The sequence below is a fragment of the Anoplophora glabripennis genome, unplaced genomic scaffold (assembly GCF_000390285.2).
Source record: "Anoplophora glabripennis isolate ALB-LARVAE unplaced genomic scaffold, Agla_2.0 scaffold11, whole genome shotgun sequence".
Taxonomy (NCBI): Eukaryota; Metazoa; Arthropoda; class Insecta; order Coleoptera; family Cerambycidae; genus Anoplophora; species Anoplophora glabripennis.
In genome coordinates this window covers 688,307-710,701 of record NW_019416496.1, presented here as the reverse complement: position 1 = coordinate 710,701, position 22,395 = coordinate 688,307, and the positions used below count along the sequence as shown (strand labels likewise).

Genomic DNA, 22,395 nt, shown 5'->3' with positions numbered 1-22,395 from the left:
CGGATTCTTCGATATATCCTTCTGCTACATTGGAAGAACGCCATCTTCCGTGCCTTTTCAGAGTAAGTAAATCAGCGCCGATTTCCACCAGCATGGTTTCCGATGAACGATGAACGCCTTAGTCCATGCACGGTATATTTTCTGGGATCTTCTAGTTTTAGGTATTCTGCAAGAATTTTCGGAACACCACTGTTGGTATGGCATCAACGTGTTGAACGTAACACCTGCTGTTTCGATATGCAACAATCTTCTGCTGTTCATATTTTTAAGTCGTAGACATGCATCTCTACCATACAGTGTATAGCGCTCAAATGTACATCCTTCATTGGCAATGGTGAAACTTCTTGATGTATGAGTTTTTCCATCTCGTAAACAATTTAAACGTATTCGATATGCACCAAAGATCCCAAACACTAAAATTGCCTTTGGTAGTAGATATTGTTTATCTGGAGCGTCACATAAAAATTTGGTTACTTGTCCCGTTGTTAAACTTTGGACTTTTTTGGTATACCTATATTCTACAGCTTGACACTCAAGAAAGCAATAGTTTTTGGATATTTGTCGATGTTAACATTTTCGTTTATGGCTAAACAACTCTTTAGAGTTGAGAATCGACTACATAACGTGGAAGATTTCATAGACTTAGCTTTTTCGACAAAGCAAACTAGAATAATATCGTCACAGTTTTGATTTTGTTCAGATTTCGCCATTCAGTAAAAATTTGATATTCGTATTCCTGACTTGGATTTTACTGGTAATAAATTCGCGTTTGCTTGTGCCGCTCGTTCTAGGATGTTATAGAGAATTTCGGGATTTCTTCTGAGTACATTTTATCGGCATAAATTTAATTGACAGAAATCACTTTAAATGGAATCACCCATCACTGCATTTTTTGTTTTAACACAAGTGGAGAACATTTCAATCATATCTTAGAATCAAAAACGTTTCTCGATATCTCAAATAACTCAGTCAATCCGATTCTGCTCAGGTGTCGAATTATTACCGATAACTATCGTTTCCATAAATTAATATGCTAAGGATTTATACATAAATAGTTTGTCTACCAGCGGAATCTTCACATACGCAAAAGGTGTCACCAACGACAGACCGCCATGACCGTAGCCAAAGTGGAAATCACTCTAACGCAGAGGCTGCTATGGATTTTGAATCTGGTGTTTCACCAGGTTGTGGCCATCGTGACGGTTTGGCTGTTTTGGTTGTTCTTCGACAACATCGAACTGAATAATACCATGTTATGGCACCTGGTGCTGTCTACGGCTGCTGTAAGTATCTTTTACTGAAAATGAACAAATATTTCAGGGCCATCTTCCTTATTGTGGCAGATTGTACCAGAAAATCGTTATAATTTAGATTAGTTGACTAGTTGACAACAGTTTGTCGGGAGTACTCAAGTTACATAATAAATTGAAAAAAAAAAAAAACAATTTTGTCTGTGATATAGTTTTTTTGTACTTAATACTTTATTTTCAAAAACAACATGAGCTTTATACGGGGTGTTTATTAAATACTTGTACAAGCGGTGATTCTTTGAGTGATTCTAACAATAAAACGAAAAGTGTGCAAACTTTTTTTTAATCTTAATAATCCTTTAGGCGATTCTGTTGAAATTTGGCAGTGTTATTTATGGTCGAAAAGGGCTAACTTAGCCCTGCCTAGATTAAAATTATTAAGTCCAGTGGCGTCCTGGAAGGCACCTTAACCAATACTTTTGACAAAAAAAATGTGCATGACCAAAAAACATTTTTTAAATAATTTTTGTAACACAAAATTTTTTTTTAAGCTACCATTAATTTTTATAACAATTTCTAAGACTAGAATAGATATGGAAAAAATAACAGGTAGGTACATCCCAGTTTTTGATAGTTTGGTAGTTGTAATTTTTTTATTATATTTTCCAGGGACATGCAAACAATTGATTTTTATTTTTTTTTTCTCCAAAAAGGAAAATAATAGAGAAAATATTCAAGAGACAAACAAGTTGTATTTTTAGTTGCTTAATGCGCAAAAATATAAAATATTGGTTAAGGTGTCCCTAACTAACGTGACTAACTTTTTTTAAACTTTTATATTGTTGTCGCATTAAGCAACTAAAAATACAACTTTTTTGTCCCTTGAGTTTTTTTCGTATCTTGCTTCCATTTTGGAGAAAAAAAAAAACAAAAATCAATTGTTTACATGTCCCTGGGAAATGTAATAAAAAAATTCAAACTACCAAACTATCAAAAACTGGGATGTACCTACCTGTTATTTTTTCTCCATATCTATTCTAGTCTTAGAAATTGTTATAAAAATTAATGATAGCTAGAAAAAAATTGTTTTAAAGATTATAAAAAAAATGTTTTTTATTCGTGGATATCCAACAGTGATTTTTTAATTTTTTTTTGTTCCAAAAAGGAAGCAAAACACAAAAAAAATAAGATATAATAAGTTGTATTTTTAGTTGCTTAATGCGAAAAAATTATAAAAGTTTAAAAAAGTCAATGACGCACATTTTTTTGTCAAAGATATTGGTTAAGGCGCCTCCCGGGACGCCACTGGACTTAATAATTTTAATCTAGTTAGGGCTAAATTAGCCCCTTTCTACCATACATAACACTGCCAAATTTCAAAAAAATCGGTTAAAGTTATTAAGATTTTTAGGAAAAAACGATAATAATTAATAAAAACTCTGTATATTTAAACTAAATAAGAAATTTTGTAAAAGTTCACAAATTTATTTATTTAAATTCACAATCCTCATGTAAACGATACTTAAATATTACTGTTTCAATCAAGTAACATTGTGCAATGAAAGGCCATATCAGCACATCTTTTAGATTTTCGTTTGCTTACTTGAATGTTTTTTACAATGTCTATAAATTTGTCACAATTCAACTCCTAAAGTAATTTAACTATTCCGTCATTAATTTATTGAAATTATTTTGTAGAAACAAAACAAAACAAGTAATTGATAAATTTTCTTTATCTATAATGATTACATTCATAACAAAAATTTTCCATAAATTGGGATGAATCTTTAAATTATTTCTTGAATTAAGCATTATAGGATTATATTTTTTTATATTTTAAAACTTATATAATAGATATTAATAAGTTTAGAAATCCCTATCCTCCAAACCAGTTCTGTAGATTTCTTTCAACTTGACTCAAATCGTTACTCTGATCAATTGATTAGGTCAAAAATTTATTTTTGAGTACATATTCAAGTTCATCAAGTACCTGCAGTTACGACCGTCGAAATATTTAAAAAATTCCAAACGGGATTCAGATTTTCCCAAGACTTTATCGTTGTACATGCTACCTCTCATGCGGTACAATGTATCTATTGAAATTTTGTCGTACACTATCAATTTTTTTTATTAGAAACACTTGAAGAAAATTACCAATTAATAACAGCGATAAGTACTATCGTTAGATAATTCAAAAGGCTATCTGCCGAATAGTACCACTCGATTCAGAGCTGAAGTTCTACGACATCTTCTGTGATGAAATCCATATCAGCAAGTATTTACGTTAAAAAAGCATAACCAACTTGTACGAACTGAAATAATGGTATTCACGAACTTTATCTGCAATTAAACGTTATCTGTACAATATTAGGACGCTACTGTACCATAGGTAAGCTCTTAAGGGTACGGAGGTCCGTCTAAAGTCTAACGAAAGTTTCTGTAGATTCGCTAGTGACTAAAGTAGAAAGCCTTTAGATTTGGCAACGTTGCACTTGGCTGGCGCGCTCGGCTCGGCGTTTGCCCGCTCCCGTTCGATCATTCTGTTTGTTTGGACACCTGCGAATTTCAAATAATAGGCTACATCGAGACCGCGGTGTTGCCGCTATCACGCATATGGAGGATAAGTTAGTCATCGACAGCAGTTTGAAGGAGAATTATTATAAATTATGTATCTTACAAGTACCTAATCGATTTCTACAAGCTGTCATACGGTTCCTTAGATATCGGTTTCCTATTCATACAAGTTGCTGTGGAAACTGTTCGTCAATTGTTGCGCATTCTAAATGGAAAGACCAAAAAAATCTGCATTCTCATAAGACTCTGTACTAAATCGTGAAAAATTAATTAATTACTTATTAATATCTCGTCTTTTAGGTATCCAAACTACTCATATTTTTTTTGAGGATTTTCTTCATATTTAATAAGCTTATATTATTTTTTTATGAATATTTGTTCTATTTAAAATAAGCATGTTGATAGCGACTTCCGGTATAACCGGAAGTGGTACGTGGACGCCATTATTTTAGTTGAGAAGGGCATGACCGAAAACCCGGTATCCCAAATTTTCAAAATTCAAATTGAAGTAGTCTCTGAAATAATTCTAATTGGCCGTCACCGCGAGACGCCCTGCCCTGTCTTTATTTACACTTTTAAGGGCGTCACCCGACCCTTCGGTTCCACTCTGCCCCTATGCCGACCGTTTTCCGATTAATTGTTGTTGCTAAAATACCGTTTAGTATTCTCGGCATACGTGTAAATATAATTGTAAAACGCGATTTTTCTTCTGCAATTAACAATTACCTTTACCGGTGCATGATCCACGGTTACCGGCTAATTGTACTTTTTCACTAGTCAGCATACGCTAAATTAACGATACCTTGAAGGGCATACGTGGAAAAATCATACGATTTTTTTGCAGAGGGCTGACGGCCTATTAGTCTAGATAACACTTATCAAAACATGATGTGGCTGTAAAAGTTGTAGCCGAGAATAAATTTTATTATTAATAGTTCTGCATTTTAAACAACCATTTATTGTAAATAATGCACAGAGTATCGCTAAAAAAGGCGTTCTAACAGAGAAAGGTTCATTGCCTCTTTCTACGCCCATAAAAATTGAACTATCTATGTGGATTGGAAAAAATTAAGTTAACAGCGTTTCAGAAAATCCTTTAATTGCGTAACTTGAGAGTTTCAAAAAAATGTAAAGATATAAAACGAAGGAATACACTTTGGAAACAGAAGAGAAATCGCTATTTCCCAATAGCTCTGTCACAATATTGGTTGATGCTTGTAGCAACGTCATTTCGCTTAACACTTCACGGTGAATAGAAGTTCATGCAGAGACAGACTACATTGACCAATCAATTTAAAATAAAGTCAACGTGGCTCATCAAATTCCTGATTGAAAAAATCCAAACCAGCAATTTAATAAACATTGCTCCATCAATATCTACATTTTTCAAACTACCAGATATGAACAATTCAACATTTCTATGTTTTGTTCAATTTCCATAATATTTCCTTAATTACAATTATTAATTTCATCATAAATTTAATACATTTTGAAAACAAAATGCTTATTTTTCATTTTGCTTTATTACTTCTATTTTTTCATTCTAGTATGTCCCACTGATGGCAGAAGCCATAATCTTATTCGCTGGAGACAACCTATGGTCCCAAGGGCTAGAAAGGCCCAAAAAGAATTGGGTACATGGAGTATTACTGGGGATCAGTATTGTGTCTGTCACTGCAGGCATAGCTTGTATAATTTCGGGTAAAAACGACAGAGGAACAGCGCATTTTGTGAGCAACCACGCTATAACAGGTAATCACTTTCTTCCTCCTACAAAATAAACTTACTTGCGTTATAGATATACATGACTCATTTTTATTGATATGATATGTAGATTGACAAGATGCTTTCACCAAACGTTTTGACTGACGTCCAGTGTTATGATGTGAAGTATATATTGTCCTGATGTTAGACAATTCAACAAGACTGAATTTTGCCAAGATCGCAACTGGAAAATTTAATCTCACGTTCGAAAATAATAAATCTTTATCAAATTTTGAATAGATATAAAGATAACAGTTGACAGTAATATATAACCATATGTCAGTAACTAGATTTGATGCTCTTAACATTTGAGAGGTATTAACCTAAGACTAGATTATACTATATTTATTGTTCCTAGATTTAAGATGAACATTTTATGGACACATTCCATCCTTTGACAGCACCATATTTGCTTAAATTGTAGCACTCATTTAAAACATTTAATTCCAGTCAATCAATCTTGTTTTAAACGGTCCTTTTTCTTTTAAGGTTTGGTGTCGTGGCTCCTGGCTTTTGTGTCCATCATCCTAGGTCTCTTCTCCTGGCATGCTCAAGGCTTGAAGAACATCGCGCGTCCAGTCGCCTTCAAATTCATCCACAACTTCATCGGCATCGCCTGCTACGCCATCGGCATCGCCAGTTTGTGCCTGGGATTCTACATAGGAAGCTTCCGTCGTTTTGTCACGGATGACCAGCTGAAGTCACTAGTAGCTCTGGTTGCGATTATAGCCTTCTGGAGTTGCTTAGCAGCGTTTAAGTCTTGTTACAGTCAACTCAAGAATATGTTCTCGTAGGCTTTCTCTGTTAAACGTAGATGATTGTCGTTATGTTGGTAGGATTGGCAGGAATTGGTGGAAAAGAAATTGCCAGGAAGAAGTCCAGAAGGAAATTGTGGTTGGGATAGGCACCAATCGAGAGTTACCAAAGGACTTACTTCATGTTGGTGAAGGATGACTGGAAATAGAAATGTCTTGATAATGTGGAGGTGCACCAAGATGGATAATTATTGTTGCCAACATATTAATGACAATCATTTATATTATTGTTATTGTTGTTTATTTATTCTCTAATATTATTCCTATTGTGTTAGAAAATTCGAGAAATGTCATTTTTCTTCCTATTTAACTATGTATCTTTTCAAGAGTTGATTTTAGGCGAAAATGGAAGAGGTAAAAAATGTTTATAATTAAATTTTTTACAAAATACGACTAGTTACAAATCGAACGAATCATGATTATTATTGTAAAAATCGAAAAAATCGCTAAAAATGGGGTTAAAAGCATTACGAAAACGAAAACGTTGTGTAAAGTGTTTCAGTGTTAACGGTGGATTACTTTAAATCGTTATTACGTAGGTATTTCATTTGTTTTATTGTTTATTGTTGTAATAACATGAAGAAACACGTTTGTTTCGCTATTACTTTCTCGTATTATCAAAACATAGTAGGTATTCGTTAAATCGATTTTTCTCGAAAACGGATCGAGATACCGAAATGAAACAAGAGTATATAATTAATGGAAAAATTATTGCTCTTTCAGGTTTTGGATCAAGTTTCATATTAGACAGACGGGGTAAAAAATTATTAACTAAATTTACGGTAAAATTGGTCGTAAGTGGCGCCCTCTATGACCAACGCTGAAATTGCAACACGCATCTTATTCGTCGCTTCAAAAAATATAGTTTCACAAATTTTCAAGTTTCTAACCTACATATTTGCAGAATAATCGCAAAAAACGATTTAAAATTTTTACTTTCAACACCCTGTATTTCCGAAACTATGAACTTTCGGATAAGGCATATTTGCGACAATGGTCACAATTTTACGTGTAGTATCTTCAACTTTCGATTTTCCCATTGTTAACAAATCACCCTGTATATATATTTTTTTAAGTCGCCAATTTTTTTTATTGCACTTTTATAAATTACTTATGTCACAGAATTCGAAAAGTAAGATCGCGACCTCTCATATGTAAAATTTTGAGCTACCCCCGATTATCTTACTAGTTGCGAAATCAAATTTTATACCATCGTTCGATAGCTTTCTCTTTAATCTTTATAACAAATAAAAATCAACTTTCTATCCATTATAGTAGTCAAGTTACAACGAAAAAACTGTTTAAGAGATATTTCGTTTTTTAGCCCTAAAACTGGTACGTGACACTTGATGATAAAGTTTATATGAACTTTTTTCTCTACTCGCCCTCTACTATATGACTTGCTAGCATTTGTTAAAGGTTTATTTTTTGAATAATTTAATACAAGGTCGATTAGGGAATGTCAAATCATGTTGAATTTTTGTATATTAAGCAAAAAAATATGTGACCTTGACATATTACCTATTGTGATTTTCAGAAAATAGCATTGGGCTAGTTCATTTAATCTATTGAACGTTATACTATATTCTAGGTAGTTTCATTTCATGTTTAAAAAAATCCAAAAAAAATTTTGAAAATGTAAAATTACAAAATTCATGTTTTTTTCGAGTTAGGTCTATTCTGATCACGAATTCTGAAAGAGCACCCTCGACAACATAAGGATCTACATTTTTATATTTTCACTTTTTCTGAGTGAATAACTGAAATTTTTTGAAATCGTCTCTTAAGTCAAGCGAACAATTTTTTATCATATCTTCTATTTATTTATGATGAGCGAAAATCATATGAAGTTATGTAAAGTGTTTCACAAAGACCTATACAATAATGTATAATGTTTCACGGATTCATTAGTCCCCACCGTAATAGTTAGAACCGCTGACTTGATCATTTGGAAAGTATATAAGCATGCCATCACGGAAATTTTTTCGAAAATTCACATTTTTCTTCAATATATTCCATCCACTAAAGCAAGGTTGACGATCTACTATGAATTAAAAATAACACTTGTGAATGACTAATTATTAGGGCTGTCAGATAGAGCCGCAATTCAATGGCGTGCCAAGTGGGTCATCCGTGCTTTTCACTTTCACGTGACGTTAGTATACTGCTGGCTTTGTTATCGTGCTTCTTTTTGTTTATTATGAACTCGAGTAAGCGTTACGCTCCAGTGTCGGGTAACAAAAATTTAACATTAAAAAATAAAAAATATTAAAATATCCCAAAAACTAAAAACTTAAAAGAGGCACATGCTATTGCTTTTGACGAATTAAATGTGTGAGTAAAATTTTGACGCTTATTTCTGGAACATTCTGTATAATCTTTTTCCGGAAATACATTATTTCCATGATAAAGGTTTTCAAATTTTTAAAAAATTCGATTCAAGAAAATTGGGTACAATTTTTCTATAGTTTTGTTAAAACAACATACTTTTGAAACAAAACTACTGTTTTGATTAGCTTTGATTTTCAAAGTGTTTAACAATTTTTTTCAAAAGCAGCAAAACGAAGAAAGAATGCAATTTAATTCAAAATCTGTAAAAATGAAAATTTGGCAACACTTTTTTTCGTAAATAAATTTAATAAAATATACGGACATTGCAATTTAAAAAGTGGAAAATCTGTTTCGAAAATAGTGCATTCTTGGATCAACATTTATATAAACATTTTGCTTATTTTTACCTGACAAAGATTTCCTTAAAGTGTGTAGAGTTCCTTGTAGAACATCCTGTAGATACAGAAAAAGCTATAATGAAAAAAACATGATCTTAAACGCAACAATTTCACTAAAGAAAGTTAAAAATACTTTATGATATATCTTCAGGTCTGTTAAGAACAGCTATACATTTTTAAAATATACATATACTCTTAATGATAAACCAAATTGTTGCTAAAAATGTCGCTCCTTGGTTTTACGCACCTATTACATTTTAGTTTTGTCACGTCCTTAGATATGAGGTTTTATCAAAATACAGGGAGGTACTACGCTAAATAAATTCATTGACGATAATTTTTTGCCACTTTAGGAGATAGGAATAATGCTACAGTGTATATCAAGCGATCTTTTTTTAATTTTTTTAAATCTTTGCTGATCACTTACATCAGTAGTTTGATTCCAGATAAATAAAATAATAAAATGGTACATTTGGGATGATATTCAACTTTTTTCATTAGGTATATGTACCGTACAATACAGAAAAATACAGAAAAACAACTAACGTTTTTTTTAAAAAATTGAATCTCAAGCCATGAAATAGGATATTTCCTTAGGAGTCTGGAAATAAGGATTTTTTCGTGTGTGTGTGAAACACGGAAGTCATGCAAGCATCGAAAAATATACGATATTTTTTATTATACTTTTTTGAAAACAATCACAACAACAAAGTATAAAATAAAAAGAGACGTACAAAAGAAACTTGGAACATTTTTATTTTCATAACAGTTATAGGTATAAAAAAAACATGTAGAGTAAGAATATTGAAAATTAACGAATTAACTAACTATTAGTGAGAACAGCTTCAACTAATAATGTTTTTAGTTTGAGTTGTTATTATTAATGGTTATGTTTATTGTGCAATTCGTATTATTGCACAGGTTTAGTCCTTTTGGAGTTTCATTTTGTGAAACTGCAGTTATTGAAGCAGACTCTTCGCAAATGTTTTGATTTTCACGACCTAATGATACAGTTGTTGTATCTTGCAAATAGGAAGGGTTAAACAAGTTTTCGTGGACCTCAATATTTCTTTGTACGGATTCTTCGATATATCCTTCTGCTACATTGGAAGAACGCCATCTTCCGTGCCTTTTCAGAGTAAGTAAATCAGCGCCGATTTCCACCAACATGGTTTCCGTTGAACGATGAACGCCTTAGTCCATGCACTTTATATTTTCTTCTAGTTTTAGGTATTCTGCAAAGAATTTTCGGAACACCACTGTTGGTATGGCATCAACATGTTGAACGTAACACCTGCCGTTTCGATATGCAACAAACTTCTGATGTTCATATTTTTAAGTCGTAGAGCTGCATCTCTGCCATAAAGTGTGCAGGGCTCAAATGTGCATTCATGCCATTTGGTAATGGTGAAACTTCTTGATGTACGAGTTTTTGCATCTCGTAAAAAATTTAAACGTATTAAATCATCTCTTCGATACGCACCAAAGATCCCAAACACTAAAATTGCTTTTGGTAGTAGATATTGTTTATCCGGAGCTTCACATAAAAGATTTGGTTACTTGTTCTGTTGTTAAACTTTGGACTTTTTCGGTATACCTATATCCTACAGCTTGACACTCAAGAAAGCAATAGTTTTTGGATATTTGTTGATGTTAGCATTTTTGTTTATGGCCAAACAACTTAGCGTTGAGAGTCGACTCCTTAACGTGGAAGATTTAATAGACTTAGCTTTTCCGACAAAGTAAACTAGAAGAATATCGTCACAGTTTTGATTTTGTTCAGATTTCGCCATTCAGTAAAAATTTGATACTCGTGTTGCTGACCTGGATTTTACTGGTAATAAATTAGCGTTTGCTTGTGCCGCTCGCTCTAGGCTGTTGTAGGGAATTTCGGGGTTTTCTTCTGAGTACATTTTATCGGGATAAATTTAATTGACAGATATCACTTTATATGGAATCACTCATCATTGCATTTTTTTAACACAAGTGGAGAACATCTCAATCATATCTTCGAATTAAAAACGCGTCTCGATATCTCAAATAAGTCAGTCAATCCGGTTCTGCTCAGTTGTCGAATTATTACCGATAACTATCGTTTCCAGAAATTATTATGTTAAGGATTTATACATAAAAAGTTTGTCTACGAGCGGAATCTTCACATACGCAAGAGGTGTTACCAACGACAGACCGCCATGACTGTAGCCAAAGTGGAAATCACTCTAACGCAGAGGCTGCTGTGGATCTTGAATCTGGTGTTCCACCAGGTTGTGGCCATAGTGACGGTTTGGCTGCTTTGGTTGTTTTTCGATAACTTCGCACTGGATAGTATCTTCTTATGGCACCTGGTGCTGTCTACGGCTGCTGTAAGTAACTTTTACTAAAAATGAACAAATATTTCAGGGCCATCTTCCCTATTGTGGCAGATTGTACTAGAAAATCGTTATAATTTAGATTAGTTGATTTGTTTTTTATAACAGTTTGTCGGGAGTACTTAAGTTACATTATAAATTGAAAAAAAAACCGATATGGTTTTTTTGTACTGGCTTAATTAATACTTTATTTTCAAAAACAACATGAGCTTTATACGGGGTGATTGTTAAATACTTGTACAAGTGGTAATTCTTTGAGTGATTCTAACAATAAGACGAAAAGTTTATATAGGCACAAGGGTGCAAACTTTTTTTTTAATCTTAATAATCCTTTAGTCGATTCTGTTGAAATTTGGCAGTGTCATTTATGGTCGAAAAGGGCTAATTTAGCCCTGCCTAGATTAAAATTATCAAATCCAGTGGCGTCCAGGGAGGCACCTTAACCAATATTTTTGACAAAAAACATGTGCGCCATTAACTTTTTTAAACTTTTATAATTTTTTCGCATTAAGCAATTAAAAATACAACTTTATTATCTCTTGATTTTTTTGGACCTTGCTTCCTCTTTGGAACGAAATAAATAAAAAAATCACTTTGTTGCATATCCATGAACAAAAAAAAAATTTTAATAATTTTTAAAACACCAACATTTAGTTTAGTTTTTTAATTATTAATAGATATGGAAAAAATAACAGGTAGGTGCATCCCAGTTTTTGATAGTTTGGTAGTTTGAAGTTTTTATTATATTTCCCAGGGACATGCAAAAAATTGATTTTTATTTTTTTTTCTCTAAAAAGGAAGCAAGATACGAAAAAAATCAAGAGACAAAAAAAAATTGTATTTTTAGTTGACTAATATGAAAATAATATAAAAGTTTTAAAAAGTCAGTGGCACACATTTTTTTTGTCAAAAGTATTGGTTAAGGTGCCCCCGGAACGCCACTGGACTTAATAATTTTAATCTAATCTGAGTTAAATTAACCCCTTTCTACCATAAATAACACTGCCAATTTTCAACAAAATCGGCTAAAGGATTATTAATATTTTTATGAAAAAATGATTTTAAAAAAAAATTGACACTGTCTTGAAAAGACCTACGTTCCTATGTACTGGACCTATGTTTATATAAACTTTTCGTCTCAAAGAATCACTGCTTGAACTTTGTACAAGTACTTAATAAACACCCTGAATATTTAAACTAAATAAGAAATTTTATAATTTTTTTTTAAGTTCACATATTTATTCATATAACTTTATTTATTTAAATTCACGTCCTCATGTAAACGGTATTTAAATATTACTATTTGAATCAGTAACATTGTGCAATGTAAGGCCATATCAGCACATCTTTTAGATCTTTGTTTGCTTACTTGAATATTTTTTACAATGTCTATCTTGTCACAATTTAACTCTTGAAGTACCTAATTTAACTATTCCGCTATTAATTTATTAAAATTATTTTATAGAAACAAGTGATTGATAAATTTTCTTTATAATGGGTACATTTATAATAAAAATTTTCCATAAATCGGGATGGATCTTTAAATTATTTCTTGAATTAAGCATTGTAGTATTATACAGGGTGGTCCCGAGTGGTCTCGCCAAAATTCATGGGTAGATTCCCCGAAGAAAAGATATTGCGATTTGGCCAAACTTACCTTAGTCCAAAAGTTGATAGTTAACGAGATACAGGGTGTTAAATGTAAAATATTATTTCAGTTTTTTTCCATTTATTCTTTCACAAATGCAAATATCCTCACAAAATTTTGGGCTTTGAAGTTTTTGGGTAGAGGAATTGAAATCTTTTCACATTTTTGTAAAAGTTCATAGAGGGCGCTAGCTGCAATAGATTGAATGTGTTAAAAACGACATATCTCTTTTGTACTTTAAGGTATCGCATACTTGGTATTAAATTTTTATTTTCCAAATTTTTATATACAAAAAAGGTATACTTTATGAAAATAGCTATCTCGAACCGTTTTCGAGATATTTGCCTTTGAAACTTCCAATGCTGTTGCATTAAATTACAATTAAGTACCCACAGGTATTATTAATTTAGCTGTAAAGTTTCTTAATTAGGATTTGGACGAAAATCAAATAATTGACGTTTTCCACTTGTCTTATTGCTGACATTATTTGTATGCTAATTTCTGTTAAGTATTATTCGTACCTAATTAAAATTACATCTTAGCTTACAATTTAAATTGTGTACTCGTATACATAAATGTGAGATATAATGCCGAGATTTTCGTTTTTCTAGTTACATGAAGTCAGTTGTTTACGGAGAAACTATAAACACCTGAGAAGAACTTTAGCAGCAGGTTTTAAACGCTGTAAAGTCATTTCGCGTTAAGGATTTATACTTTAAAATAAGACAATCTTTTAATAAACGCGTTGATAAATGTATTGAAGTTAGAGGTGGACATTTTGAGCCATTATTGTCAAAAAAGCATATTTTTACTAATGTTTACTATTTTACTGTTCATTACAATTTTTCGTTCTAAATAAACCCTTGTTTTTGACATTTCTAAATTGTTTTAATTATTTCAACTATTAGCATTGGAAGTTTCAAAGCCAAATATCTCGGAAATGGTGCGAGACAGCTATTTTCATAAAGTATACCTTTTTTGAGTAGAAAAAGTTGGAAAATAAAAATTTGATACCAAAGATGAGATACCTTAAAGCATGAAAAAGTTATGTCGTTTTCAAAGCACACAACGGCAGCTAGCGCCCTCTATGAACTATAACCAAAATATGAAAAATTTCAATTCCTCTATCAAGGAACCCCAAACCCCAAAATTTTGTGTAGATATTTGCATTTATTAAGAAATAAATGGAAATAAACTAAAATAATATTTTACATTTAACACCCTGTATCACTTTAACTATCAACTTTTGGACTAAGGTAAGTTCGGCTAAATCGCAATATTTTTGCTTCGGGAATCTACCCATGAATTTTGGCCCATTACCTCGGGACCACCCTGTATTTTTTTATATTTTAAAACTTATATAATAGATATTAATAAGTTTAGAAATTCCTATCCTCCAAACCAGTTCTGTAGATTTCTTTCAACTTGACTCTGATCAATTTATTAGTTCAAAAATGTATGCCTCTATGAAGTTTTGAGTACATATTCAAGTTCATCAAGTACTTGCAGCTACGACCGTCAAAATATTTAAAAAATTCCAAACGGGATTCAGATTTTCCCAAGTCTTTATCATTGGACATGCTACCTCTCATGTAGAACAATGTACCTATTGAAATTTTGTCGTACATATACTATCAATTTTTTTGATTAGAAACGCTCGAAGAAAATTACCAAATAATAACAGCGATAAGATAATCCCAAAGGCTATCTGCCGAATAGTACCACTCGATTCAGAACTGAAGTTCTACGACACCTTTTTTGATCACTATCGCGAGTTCTAAGTTTTCAGTAATCCGTATTAGCAGGTATTTACGTTAAAAAAGCATAAACAACTTGTACGCACTAAAATAATAGTATTCACAAACATTATCTGTAATTAAACATTACCTGTACAAGATTAGGACGCTACTGTAACTGTACTTAAGCTCTTAAGATATATGATGGGCAAAAATTAGAGGTGTGAGGATTAGTTTACAATTATCGTCTAGCCCGAAGCTTAAAATAATCCTTGGACCATATCGAATTTCTTTGTTTATTTATGATAAAAAGAAATAGGCAGACGTCTCACTGTACAGGACTGGACCTGTTATATTTTAAATGTCGTATAGAACGTTTCTAAGGTTGTATTTTTTGTTTGAGGTCAGGAAACTTACCACAGTGGGGGTTTTTCCAACTTTTTAACTGTATCACCAAATGGAAATATCTTGTTTTATGAACAATTGGTTCAGTGTTGCAAGATTCATTTAGTAAATTGGCAGACATAAACAAGATTAATATCTTGTTGCAAATTAAAAATAAAGCAAAAAATTATGATTATAAATTCGAGATATTCATAATAGGCCCATTTAATAAAATTTTTTTTGCATATTTTTTGCTTTTCCAAAGCCCTATTTTCTTTAGTCGTTAGTAATACTTATGCCAATGTGTTTTATGAGCTTTTCGAATATAATAATGTCATATTTCTAATTGGCATTAATGAGAAATTGGTAGACAAATAAATATATTTTTCACATTTTCTTACAAAGTTTTCCATTTTTAGATCCCTTGCGACACTTATCCCAAAAAAATTTTGTGATAAAATCGATACTTCTCTTCAACTTACGAACATGGCATAAGTGAGAAATACGTCGCTGTACACATTTTTTTGAAAAGGAAAATTGAATTTTCACAAAGGTGTCCCGCAGACCATCTTTATTTTGTAGTTTATTGTACTTGTCTCTCGGTTACCTTTCAGTACTCTCAGAGGCATAAACGAGAAAGACGTCGTCGAACTTCAGTCTAATATCTCCCGGTCTATAAGGTATCTAAAGTCATATTTCACCAATTTGTTAACTGGGAAATAAAGGTTGAACGCGGAAAAATCAGTTTTCTCGAAAATTTCGCATTATTATTGCAAAAAGCGATGGATGTTGATGAAATTTATGAAACATACGGTCAATCCAACGAATTGTTTAATTAGTAAACGTTAATTTTAGAGGTTAATATCGTAGATATAGGTTCTAATTAAACCAAAGGAGCTTATCGAGAAAAAAAAATCAAAAAGTTGAAATTAAGTATACCTTTACAACAAACAAAGTAGAACGTGCCTTATAAACAAATTGTTCCTGGGTTAGGCAAAAGCCGCTCGGGAATTCGCTCTTTTTGCATTAAATGGAGTTTATTTTTAATTAATTGTTAATTAACTATTTGACGTTTCGGACCGGGATTAGATATCTTTTGCATCGCTGAAAATATTAAAAAATTTATACACGTTTAAGAAATGAATCTCCATTTGCAGTTAAAAAAATGTCACCGTTGCTGTAGTCATTGGTAAACGCAAAACAGGCTTCATACATTGTTTAAGTTCAAGTGAAGAGATAGCACTTATCTGTTTGTAGTCGACAATAAATTTTATGAGAATAGTTCTGCATTTTAATCAACCATTTATCGTAAATAATTTGTAAATAATAGGTAAATAATGCACAGAGTATCACTAAAAAAAGCGTTCACACACAGAAAGGTTCATTGCCTCTTTCTACGCCCATGGAAAATTTAACTATGTACGTGGATTGGAAAGAAATTAAGGTAACAGCTTTTCAGGAAATGCCTTATTGTTTATTTTGATGAAAAAATGCGAAGACACATTTGTTTCATCGATTAAGTACCTAAATGGAAGATAAAAAAACGTAGGAATAAACAAATTTCGAACCATGGGAAGAGGAATTCCTACTTATTTAAATTTTCCGAATCCAAGTAGCTCTGTCATAATATTGGTTGACGCAATTCAAAATAAAGTCACCGTGGGTAATCAAACTTCTGTTTTCGATTGAAAACAGCCAAATCATTAATTTAATAAACATTGCTCCATCAATATCTGCATCTTTAAAACTATGAAAATTTCAACGTTTCTATGTTTTGTTTATTTTCCATAATATTTCCTTAATTATAATTCTTAATTTCACCATAAATTTAATACATTTTTAAAACAAAGTGCTTATTATTCACTTTGTTATGAATATTTGAATCGATTGGAAGTGTTTGCCTAGTTATTTTGCTTTATTATTTATATTTTTTCATTCTAGTATGTCCCACTGATGGCAGAAGCCATAATCGTATTCGCTGGAGACAACTTGTGGTCCCAAGGGCTAGAAAGACCCAAAAAGAATTGGGTGCATGGAGTATTACTGGGGATCAGTATTGTGGCTGTCACTGCAGGCATAGCTTGTGAAATTTCGCGTAAAAACGACAGAGGAGCTCCGCATTTTGTGAGCGACCACGCTATAACAGGTAGTCACTTTCTTCCCCCTACAAAGCAAACTTACTTGCGTCATCTACATGACTCATTTTTATTGATATAACTTGTAGATTGATAAGATGCTTTCACCATCAGACATTTTGACTGACGTCCAGTGTTATGATGTGAAGTATATATTGTTCTGATGTTAGGTTATTCAACAAGACTGAATTTTGCCAAGATCGCAACTGGAAAATTTAATCTCACGTACAAACATAATAAATCTTTACCTTTTGGATAGATATAAAGATAACAGATGACAGTAATATATAACCACATGTCGGTAACTAGATTTGATGCTCTTATCATTTGAGAGGTATTAACCTAAGACTAGATTATACTATAATTGCTCCTAGATTTAAGATGAACATTTTATCGACATATTCCTTCCTTTGACAGCGCCAGATTTGTTTAAACTGTAGTACTCATTAAAAAATTTAATTCCAGTCCATCAATCTTGTTTTAAACGTTCCTTTTTCTTTTAAGGTTTAGTGTCGTGGCTCTTGGCTTTTGTCTCCATCATCCTAGGTCTCTTCTCCTGGCATGCTCAAGGCCTGAAGAACATCGCGCGTCCAGTCATCTTCAAATTCATCCACAACTTCGTCGGCATCGCCTGCTACGCCATCGGCATCGCCAGTTTGTGCCTGGGATTCTACATAGGAAGCTTCCGTCGTTTGGTCACGGATGACCAGCTGAAGTCACTAGTAGCTCTTGTTGCAATTATAACTTTCTGGAGTTGCTTAGCAGCGTTTAAGTCTTGTTACAGTCAAGTCAAGAATATGTTCTCGTAGGCTTTCTCTGTTAAGCGTAGATGATTGTCGTTATGTTGGTAGGATTGGCAGGAATTGGTGGAAAGGAAATTGCCAGGAAGAAATCCAGAAGGAAATTGTGGTTGGGATAGGTACCAATCGAGAGTGACCAAAGGACTTGCTTCATGTTGGTGTTATCGCGAATGCATTAAATTCCTTGATAATGTGGAGGTGCACCAAGATGTATAATTATTGTTGCCAACATATTAATGACAATCATTTATATTATTGTTATTGTTGACTAAATATGACTAGTTACAAATCGAATTAATCATGATTTATTATTGTAAAAATCAAAAAATCGCTAAAAATGGGGTTAAAAAATATTATGAAAACGAAAACGTTGTGTAAAGTGTATCAATGTCAACGGTGGATTCTTCGAACAATTACTTTAAATCATTATTACGTAGGTATTTCATTTGTTTTATTGTTAATTGTTGTAATAACATGAAGAAGCGCGTTTATTTCGCTATTAGATACTTTCTCGTATTATCAAAACATAGTGTTCGTTAAATCGATTTTTCTCGAAAACGGATCGAGATACCGAAATGAAACAAGGGTATATAATTAATGGAAAAATTATTGCTCTTTCGGGTTTTGGATCAAGTTTCATATTAGACATAGAGGGTAAAGAATTATTAACTAAATTTTCTGTAAAATTGGCCGTAAGTGGCGCCCTCTATGACCAACGCTGAAATTGCAACACGCATCTTATTCGCCGCTTAAAAAAATATAGTTTCACAAATTTCCTAGCCTACATATTTTCAGAATAATCACAAAAAAACGATTTAAAATTTTTACTTTCAACACCCTGTATTTCCGAAACTATGAACTTTCGGATAAGGCATATTTGCGACAATGGTCACCATTTTACTTGTAGTATCTTCAGCTTTCGATTTTCCCATTGTTAATGATTCACCCTGTATATACAGAGTGACCCATTTGAAAGCGGGCCACCCTCATAACATTTTTATTTATGGAGGGATTTTTACGAAATTTTTTTTGAAATGTAGAGGGGGGAAAAGTGTATTTTGGGGCCAAGCGCCGTCCAGTTCTTTTTTAAACTAAGGCCTACTAGATCACATTCAGAGGCTGAAAAATCCAGAATCCATATTAGCGATTTTTTTAGAAAAAATCTGCGTACGCCACTGGATTCGGCGTCCCCTGAAATGGATCTGTACCAAATTTCATGAAAAAATATTCAACATTAACGATTCTGCGGCTAAATTGCTGTCAAATTGTTTATTATGCATAAAGAAACTTTTTATCTAGTAACCCATGCGATAATAAATCAATCACAACAAATATTTAATAACACGTTTAATAGACATCATTATACCAAAATACAATGAAACAGACAGAAAAATGAACGAGAAATTAACATAAAATTTACAAAAAATACAATAAAATAAAATTAACACACATGAATTAAATTAAATTCTGGAATTTTCAACTAAATCTTCATTTAATTGAATGCATTTATTGTATTGTTTTTGAATGTGTGCCATAACATTAGACAATTGATGTGTTGTAATTTCAGCGCATGCCTATCTTCTTCTTTCGCGCAGTTCTTCTGCATTCATTGGACGAGTGTAGTAAACTTTTTCTTTAATGAACCCCCATAAAAAAAATCTAGGAGAGGCAACATTTACAAAAATATTCATTCAATTAAATGGAGATTTAGTTGAAAATTCCAGAATTTAATTTAATTCATGTGTGTTAATTTTATTTTATTGTATTTTTTGTAAATTTTATGTTAATTTCTCGTTCATTTTTCTGTCTGTTTCATTGTATTTTGGTATAATGATGTCTATTAAACGTGTTATTAAATATTTGTTGTGATTGATTTATTATCGCATGGGTTACTAGATAAAAAGTTTCTTTATGCATAATAAACAATTTGACAGCAATTTAGCCGCAGAATCGTTAATGTTGAATATTTTTTCATGAAATTTGGTACAGATCCATTTCAGGGCACGCCGAATCCAGTGGCGTACGTAGATTTTTTCTAAAAAAATCGCTAATATGGATTCTGGATTTTTCAGCCTCTGAATGTGATCTAGTAGGCCTTAGTTTAAAAGAGAACTGGACGGCGCTTGGCCCCAAAATACACTTTTTCCCCCTCTACATTTCAAAAAAAAATTCGTCAAAATCGCTCCATAAATAAAAATGTTATGAGGGTGGCCCGCTTTCAAATGGGTCACTCTGTATATTTCTTTAAGTCGCCAATTTTTTTATTGTACTTTTGGAAATTACTTACGTCCCAGAATTCAAAAAGTAAGATCGCGACCTCTCATATGTAAAATTTTGAGCTACCCACCGATTATCTTACTAGTTGCGAAATCAAACTTCATACCATCGTTCGATAGCTTTCTCTTTCCTCTTTATAACAAAAATAAATCAACTTTCTATCCATTATAGTAGTCAAGTTATAACGAAAAAACTGTTTAAGAGATATTTCGTTCTTTACCCCTAACACTCGTACATACGTGACACTTGATAAAGTTTATATGAACTTTTTTCTCTACTCACCCTCTACTATGACTTGCTAGCATTTGTTAAAGGTTTATTTTTTGAAGAATTTAATACAAGGTCGATCATGTTGAATTTTTGTATATTAAGCAAAAAAATATGTGACCTTGACATATTTCCTATTGCGATTTTCAGAAAATAGCATTGGGCAAGTTCATCTAATATATTGAACTTTATACTATATTCTAGGTACTTTCAATTCATGTTTAAAAAAATCCAAAAAAAATTTTCAAAATGTAAAATTTTTACAAAACTCATGTTTTTTTCGAGTTAGGTCTTTTCTGATCGCGAATTCTGAAAGTACACCCTCGACAACATAAGGATCCACATTTTCATATTTTCACTTTTTCTGAGTGAATAACTGAAATTGGAAATCGTCTCTTAAGTCAAGCAAACAATTTTGTTTTCATATCTTCTATTTATTTATGATGAGCGAAAATCATGTGAAATTATGTAAAGTGTTTCACAAAGACCTATACAATAGTGTATAATGTTTCACGGATTCATTAGGTACTCCCCACCGTAATCGTTAGAACCGCTGACTTGATCATTTGGAAAATATATAAGCATACCATCACGGAAATTTTTTCGAAAATTTACATTTTTCTTCAATATTTGCCATCCACAAAAGCAAGGTTGACGATCTACTATGAATTAAAAAAGTACCTAAATAACACTTGTGAATGACTCATTATTAGGGCTGTCAGATAGAGCCGCAATTCAATGGCGTGCCAAGTTTTAAAAAATTCGATTCAAGAAAATTGGGTACAATTTTTCTATATGCTTTGTTAAAACAACATACTTTTTAAACAAAACTACTGTTTTGGTTAGCCTTGATTTTCAAAGTGTTTAACAATTTTTTTCAGAAAACGAAGAAAAAGTGCAATTTACTTCAAAATCTGCAAATATGAATATTTGGCAACATTTTATTCCGTAAATGTGTCGTTTTAATAAAATATACGGACATTACAATTTAAAAAGTGAAAAATCTGTTTCGAGAATAGTGCATTCTTCGATCAACATTTATTTAAACATTTTGCTTATTTTTACCTGACAAAGATTTCTTTAAAGTGTGTAGAGTTCCTTGTAGAACATCCTGTAAATACAGAAAAAAGCTATAATGGAAAAAACATGATTTTAAACGCAACAATTTCACTAAAGAAAGTTAAAAATACTTTATGATATATCTTCAGGTCTGTTCAGAACAGCTATACATTTTTAAAATGTACATATACTCTTAATGATAAACCAAATTGTTGCTAAAAATGTCGCTCCTTGATTTTACGCACCTATTACATTTTAGTTTTGTCACGTCCTTAGATATGAGGTTTTATCAAAATACAGGGAGGTACTACGCTAAATAAATTTATTGACGATAATTATTTGCCACCTTTAGGAGATATGAATAATGCTACAGTGTACATCAAGCGATCTTTTTTTAATTCTTTGAAATCTTTGCTCATCACTTACATCAGTAGTTCGATTCCAGATTTATAAAATAATAAAATAGTACGTTTGGGATGATATTCAACTTTTTCAATTAGGTATATGTACCATACAATACAGAAAAACAACTAACGTTTTTTTTTAAATTGAATCTCAAGCCATGAAATAAGATATTTCCTGAGGAGT

General features: G+C 32.1%; 2 protein-coding genes across 2 annotated transcripts; both read left to right on the top strand.

Moving 5' to 3' along the window:
- Positions 1-1,101: 1,101 nt before the first annotated feature.
- Positions 1,102-6,620, top strand: LOC108908276 (cytochrome b561 domain-containing protein 2-like). The gene is made up of 3 exons (XM_018712268.2): positions 1,102-1,283; positions 5,372-5,576; positions 6,078-6,620. Exons 1-3 carry the CDS (start codon positions 1,113-1,115, stop codon positions 6,380-6,382), a joined length of 681 nt encoding a protein of 226 aa, XP_018567784.1. The 5' UTR covers positions 1,102-1,112; the 3' UTR covers positions 6,383-6,620.
- A 4,651-nt stretch (positions 6,621-11,271) lies between these two features.
- On the top strand, positions 11,272-18,502 carry LOC108908260 (cytochrome b561 domain-containing protein 2-like). The gene is made up of 3 exons (XM_018712235.1): positions 11,272-11,495; positions 17,211-17,415; positions 17,909-18,502. The coding sequence occupies exons 1-3, from the start codon at positions 11,325-11,327 to the stop codon at positions 18,211-18,213; spliced, it is 681 nt and encodes a 226-aa protein (XP_018567751.1). The 5' UTR covers positions 11,272-11,324; the 3' UTR covers positions 18,214-18,502.
- The last annotated feature ends 3,893 nt before the right edge of the window (positions 18,503-22,395 follow it).

Bases quoted from the DNA above. Each gene is read 5' to 3' on its own strand.
- LOC108908260 (XM_018712235.1), top strand. From the start codon at position 11,325: ATGACTGTAGCCAAAGTGGAAATCACTCTAACGCAGAGGCTGCTGTGG. The intron at 11,496-17,210 runs GTAAGTAACTTT...TTTTCATTCTAG, and splicing joins TGGTGCTGTCTACGGCTGCT to TATGTCCCACTGATGGCAGA. The intron at 17,416-17,908 runs GTAGTCACTTTC...TTTTCTTTTAAG, and splicing joins GAGCGACCACGCTATAACAG to GTTTAGTGTCGTGGCTCTTG.
- LOC108908276 (XM_018712268.2), top strand. From the start codon at position 1,113: ATGACCGTAGCCAAAGTGGAAATCACTCTAACGCAGAGGCTGCTATGG. The intron at 1,284-5,371 runs GTAAGTATCTTT...TTTTCATTCTAG, and splicing joins TGGTGCTGTCTACGGCTGCT to TATGTCCCACTGATGGCAGA. The intron at 5,577-6,077 runs GTAATCACTTTC...TTTTCTTTTAAG, and splicing joins GAGCAACCACGCTATAACAG to GTTTGGTGTCGTGGCTCCTG.